The following is a 7,062-nucleotide window of genomic DNA, read 5'->3' on the forward strand; positions in this document are numbered from 1 at the left end:
TCGTGCAACATTCGTATATATGTACTTGGGATTTGTGTCTTGTGTTCTCCCAAAAATCAAATTCGCTAGCTGCACAGTTGAATTTTTCCAACATACCATAACAGATTTCTCAACTTCATATACTAACAAATTCTCTTTTGTTCCGTGATATCTATGTTTTTAAAAAAAATTGGTTAAAAACTGCAACGCAAATCCATGATACCTCAGACCATACTGCTTGCAAGCCGGGATAACAGTTTTGAGAGGCTATTACAACGTGGTTGCTTTATGTATCTGCAGGTCTCTCTATAAGGTCTTTAGTTGTTTACATGAGACAGATTGTCAGAGTACGTATTGTTAAAGAAGGTGTAGCGAGATTGCTTGTCTGACTTTTGCATTCAGCATATACACATAATGAGATAATACCTTCGTTTGTTGCATCTTTGAGATAAGTAAATACAAAAGCAAAAGAAAAGAAGATAAAACCATATCTATAAACTCGAAAGAATCATCATTATTGAAGATGATGATACATGTGTAAAGAAAAAAAAATTCCAGAAGACTCTAAAAGTATGAAACAGAAACGACTCTTCTTATACTAAAGCTATCAATTTGATGAATGCGGATCTAATATTTGTGATGCTGTTATGCACAACACGTATGATCACATGAGAAAGGGATTGATAAAAATCTTAAGTAATCTTCGCAAACAAAGTTTTGTGGGATCCTTGGGAAGCAGCTAATGATCCATAATTGGTTAATAGGATGTCAAACTATGAACTTTCTAAGTGTGTCACTTCTCCGGTGGTAGAGATTCTGTGAAAGTTGTTTGATTTACTCTAAAGTTAGATCTGATTTTTTAGGAACAAGAATGGTAGAATCCTTTCTTATTGTTTTGGATGTTGGTGTATGAGAACGAGAATGCTTAATCTAATGTATAACTTTCGTATTTTCTTCTGTTTATGGTTTTTACAGTAAGTTTAGCTTATGAATGATACACCAAACAACTACCATCAAACTAAGCTAACTGTAAACTCTAAACAAACCATAAACGAGACCCTAAACGATATGGAGAAATCATGGATTGATGAAGAAGAAAAGGTTAACTCGGTTTTTTTTTTTTTGCCAAGGAAATCGGCATCTACACGGTTTAGGAAAGTTAGAAGATTACAAATATTTTTGGAATATTTTCATAACAGAACTGCCAAAGTTTTTGGAAATTAGGTTTTCTTATCTGTAGAATGTACCTTCTACACTACATAGAAACCATACAACAATTCCATAAGCAGATTATACTATATGTAGCCTTTTGAAGGAAAAGTAGATTTCATATTCCTAAAATTTTAGAATTGCTTCAAAAGTAGAAACTAGATTCAGAAAAAAATGTAGCAACATTTACAATGCATAGACTTCGCATTCTTCATATTTAGAATTTCATTTAAAAATAGAATATTGGTTCTAGAGAAAGTAGATTAACTTATTTAACCTGGAATTTGATTTTTATCAAGCCATTTTTCGTAGAAGATGAAGTCTACTTTCTATAAAACATAATTTAAATTTTTAATTTAACTAGTTTTTCAACCCAAAAAAATACCAGTTTTTCTATATAGGTATTTCATCTATTTTTCTATTTTTCATTTTTTTATTCATAAAACTATTTATTTCATTAAGTTTTAAAAATGGAAAAGGTAAAAAAAAGAAAAAAGACCAAAAAAAAAGAAATTAAGTCTCATATACCTAGAAAAATCCATATTTAAGTAAATACCCTAAACACTATTGATATTTCTAAACCTCAGTATTGTCCCTACCCCTGACATGCCCTGCGTTGCTCTGCCCTTGCCCCTGCCCAAACTCTTTTCTTCCTTCTCTCTCTCGTATCCCTTTCTCTTACCCAAATAATACAATTCATTCTTCTTTTTTGTATTTCTCCTAATCCCTTAGACAAAACAAATGAATTCTTCTTCTCTTTTTATTTCTACCATTGTTAATCCAACGAATACTATCTTCTTGACGAGTTCATCTACAATAGTTTTTTGCCAGTTTGTTTGATGTCGACCACGATTTTGAAGGTTTCAAGCAAGTAAATGACACTACAAGAGATATCTTTTCAATCCACGTGTTGATAAAATCATATGGTCGCATGGATGTTACCAACCATTTTGGTGTCGTAATTTTAAAATTGTCGGTTGATGTTACCAAAAAGATGTGGTTTGATACATGATTTGTAAATTTTACATAATGTATTGTTATTAACTCATACATGTTTTTTTAGCTGTTACAAAACATGTTTTCTTTTAAAAATATGTGGGTAAGATGTTTAAGTAGCTTGTGTTAGCTATATATGCTTTGTTAAATGCTATAAAATAAGCTGTACGGCTAACTTAATCATTATCTGTTTAACTTCTATATTTTTTAGTGTTAAAAATTATTGTATCTTATGTAAACTAATAAGTTACCTCTACCATATGTTTTATGTGCTAAATAATATATTACATTTAAATCATTGCTTTTGTTATTTGATAAGTATAATTTTATAATAAACAAGTTATCCACTAACAATTTATATAACATCTTGAGTTAAAGCTTAGTGTTAAACTTCCTTTGTACAAAATAGTTGTGTTCATATGATACATAATTTGTTAGATGTTTCATAATAGGTTAACATGATTACTTAATCTTTAGCATATACATGTTTAGTTAGATGATATCAAACATGTTAGACGCTTTTTAAAATGGGTGGTGAGATGTCCAGAAATAATTGCACTTAGCTGATACATAATTTGTTAGATACTACAAAATAGGTTATCGTTCTAACTTAATCATTATATATGTAATTTCTATTGCAATCCTAGTCCTCCCATTTATTTTTAGTTACAAAAATTTAACTGAAAAATACATAAATTTGGAGGAAAATCTATAGTCGTGTTTCAAATTGATATCCCAGAAAACTTGGAGGTTTGGCTTTCTTTGAATTCATGATTCATTGGCATTCTTGGCGCTTTAAATACATTGATGTGATGGTGACGATGACAAATTGAGGAGAGAGGTTAGCATTTTGTGGTAAAAATGGAGCAAAGATCATTAGTGGGATTTAAAAAGAAGAATGAATTATTTGAAGAAAATCTTTGATTTCACTAAAGATTAAAAAAGGGAGAGAAAGAGATCAATGGAAGAGAAGGAGAGTCTGGAAAAAAAAAAAAAAACGACAGAGATAGAGTGGGAAAGAAAGAGAAACAAGATGAATTTAGAACAGGGGTAAAACGGTCGTTCTATGTATATATTGCTACAGAGATTAAGGGTTTCCATGCATTTATGGCAATTTCCTAATTTTGGTTGTTTTGTGTATATACAGCAAATTATCCCAAAAAAAAAATTATACTAAAAGAACAAGAAGGCTGAATTTTTGTTCTATTTTGGCAAATTTCCCGATTAAAATGTCTTTAGGTTGTTACCCCGTAAAAATATAAGAGAGGTCTTTAGCTTATTCAATGTTGATAGACATTCAATGATGATAGACAAAATATATACTTTTAAGTTTATAAATGTAGGTATAATATATGGATACTAGGTTAGGATCCGCACCTTGTGTGGGACGAACATTATATATACTATTTTTATGTATTATATGTTCTTTTACATATTTATAAAATAATAAATATATATTGAATAATTAAAAAGTCAGTAACTACATAAATACATATATAATTAAATTGATGTGAACACATAAATAAATTTCATTAATCCAAACAATTACTTTTTCTATTTTATATTGTATATAATTAAATTTAAATGACGTTAACATATATATAATATGTATTTTTAGTATTGATATATATTAAATGATGCTTTCTTCTCATATGGTTATTTTATCATTTGTATTTTTTATAACAAAAACTTTAGATAACTGATAACAAAATTTTCATTGTGTGATTAATAATTTTAGTAATTCTTAAAAAATTCAAAGCTAAGTTTAAAATTTAAATATTAACTTATCAATATTTGTTAAATAACATTTACCAATATATTTGTTCAAAGCAAATTTTAAAATTAAAATATTTATATATTTTAGATGGTATATAGCTTAATTTTAATATATATCTTTTACACTTAATATTTATTAAATGAGACTTCTTACTTATATGATTTTGTAATCATTTATATTTTATCATAAGAAAAACATTTAAAACATGGATTAAAAAAATTTTAATGTGAGACTTTTAACAATTTTAATAATTTATAGTCGTTTAAAAAATCAAAATATAACATATATAGAAAAAATTTAAATTTTTATTATATGGTTAATGTAGTTGTTTAATTTATTTTAGTAATTTAAAGTAAACAAATATGATAGAGAATATACTAATTTTTATCAAATCTTTATTATTCAAAGTCATTAATTTTCATATATACTTTAGTCACATTAAGCAATTTCGTAATTTTTATTTACGGAAAGAATGAAAAACATTAATAACGAATTTATGGTTAGTTTAATAAAAAGCTTATTATATATTTAGATGGACCAACATATTTTTCTAAGGATTCCAAGACTCATTGTGATGATGACACATGGATACCTCAAATGTTGTAATGTTTCTCTTAGGGGATAATAAAAAGACGAGGTGTATGATTCTGATTTTTAGAGAATTATTTCGACAATGCTTCCGTTATACGTTACTTTAAGTGTTAAGATAATCTATATCCGTTTTGATCGAAAAAGAAAAGGAAAAGCTATATTCAAAACTCCAATAAAGGAAAATAATCACAGAAATCAGAAATGTATTATACCAGCTGCTTATATAACCAAATTTTAAAAACTATCACAAATATACGCAACTATTTGTTTTTAAAACAGTCGTAGTAGCATTTTTACTAATGTGAAGTGGTTTATAAAATTTCATAGCCTAAGTGAATAAGATGAAAGAAACTTTTCATAATAATAACAACCTATTACCATCATTTTAATATATCAAGTTTTACGAACCCAAATTAAACAATTCACTAATTTATTCTAATTCACGATTTTTAACATCTATCTATTTTGCAACGTAACACCGAGTTGTAAGACATTCACACAGAAAGCTTTTTCAAATGTTGATTGCAAATTATGCATTTTGTATTGCTGTTTTTATTTTATTTTATTTTAGAGCTTTATTACAAGATAAGAAACATTTATTAGCTAAATACAATACTTATTAACAATTGTTAATACTTTGAATTTTTTGACTAGCTAATTAGTTCCAAAATAATATCTTTAATTTGAAGAGAGAAAATCTTTTGTACCTCTTGGTCACAATATAAAACCCAGCACGACCTCAATACACACCATAACAAATAAAGGAAAGGGAAAAAGTATCATGACAAGAAAGAAGGTGAAACTTGCTTTCATTGCTAACGATTCTTCGAGGAAAGCAACTTATAAGAAAAGAAAGAAAGGTTTGATGAAGAAATTGAATGAGCTCTCGACTCTTTGTGGTATCAATGCATGCGCCATCATCTACAGTCCCTACGACTCTAATCCAGAGGTGTGGCCATCAAACTCCGGAGTGCAAAGAATAATTTCGGAGTTTCGTACATTGCCGGAGATGGACCAGAACAAGAAAATGGTGGATCAAGAAACCTTTTGTTGACATGAAGAGAATAAAGAGGAGTAAAAGACATGAGTGTTGACATGAAGCAATAAAAAGCAAGAGTAAAGATATGAAGAACCTGATTGATCATGGACAGCAGATCATGGACATGAAATCATGGACAGGATATCATGGACAGGAGATATTGGACAGAAAATCATGGACAGAAAATCTTGGACAGAAAATCATGGACAGAAAATCATGGACATGAAAACTAAAGCAAGGAAAGGCGTGAGACTGATTTAAATATCTTGCCTAAAGTCTTGGACGAATTTAAACAAGTGGAGGCAACTGGATGGAGTTGTGGAGTGTGGAAACAAACCAAAATCACATGATATGCTAAGGAAGGAAGAGAGAAGGGAGTTGTCACTATCTGAAAGTGACTTCCCCAGATCTTGTCTTCATTAGTTTATTCATCTTCATTTGTTTATTCATTCTCATTGTCTTATTCTTCTTGCTAGATCTATTTATGTAACTATTGTATACACTAAATCTATCTAAGAAAAAATGTTCCTCAAATATTTTTGTCTCTCTCTCTTGGATTCCCTCACATATCTCTCTTAGTTCTTCACCAAAATCTTTCAAACAATTCTCATAAACTCTCATTAATTCTCATAAACTTATATGGTATCGGAGCTACAAGCTCTTGAAACCTAAATCTCTTCCGCAAACTACTCTGGTTTTATTCTTCTTTTTCTCTTTAAAGTCTCTTATCATTCACACCAGTCTCTCTCCTCTGTTCTTGAACTGTTCTTGAATTTTTCCAGTTATGTTCTTGTGATTCTTGATGGATTCAGGAGAAAACTCAAGAATGGTGGTGATTCCAGTTACTCTTAAAGGAGCTAACTATCTACATTGGGCAAGGCTTGCTAAGACAGCTCTTGGAGGCAGAGGGCTTTGGGAGATTGTTGAAGAAGGCAGACCACAAAAGAAGACTATCCTAGGAGAGGATGGCAAAGAGGTTGTTGTTGCTGATGCTGGCGCCAAGAAGAAATGTCAAGAGGACCAGTTGGTGTTGTCCATCTTCAGCACAGTCTTGACGCCTCACTTCAGGAAGGTTACTCCTATTGTGAAACTTCCAAGGAATTGTGGGATACACTTCAGAAGGTCTATGGAAACAATTCCAACATCAGTAGAGTCTTTGAAGTCTAGAGAGCTATCAATACTCTTAGTCAAGAGGACAATGATTTTGATAAACATTTTGGGAAGTTCAGATCCTTGTGGGCTGAACTTGAGATGCTCAGGCCAGCAACTATTGATCCTATTGTGCTTAATCAAAGGAGAGAGAAAGACAAGGTCTTTGCTTTGCTGCTTACCCTCCATCCAAGCTATGGTGACCTCATCAAGCACATCCTAAGGAATAAGGAGCTACCTTCTCTAGATGAGGTATGCTCTGAGATTCACAAGGAGCAAGGCTCAGTTGGTCTCTTTGGAGGAGGAAAGAAAGATCTGGTGC

At 30.4% G+C, this 7,062-nt stretch overlaps 1 protein-coding gene across 1 annotated transcript in view; it reads left to right on the plus strand.

The window, feature by feature from the left end:
• The first annotated feature begins 5,417 nt into the window (after window positions 1-5,417).
• The window catches only part of LOC106326435 (agamous-like MADS-box protein AGL80), a 6,315-nt gene continuing 4,670 nt past the window's right edge, over window positions 5,418-7,062 (plus strand). The window contains exon 1 of the mRNA XM_013764416.1: window positions 5,418-5,601. Coding sequence (XP_013619870.1) covers window positions 5,418-5,601 — 184 coding nt within the window. The remainder of the gene's footprint in view (window positions 5,602-7,062) is intronic.

Source organism: Brassica oleracea, chromosome C2, assembly GCF_000695525.1.
Source record: "Brassica oleracea var. oleracea cultivar TO1000 chromosome C2, BOL, whole genome shotgun sequence".
NCBI classification, from domain to species: domain Eukaryota; kingdom Viridiplantae; phylum Streptophyta; class Magnoliopsida; order Brassicales; family Brassicaceae; genus Brassica; species Brassica oleracea.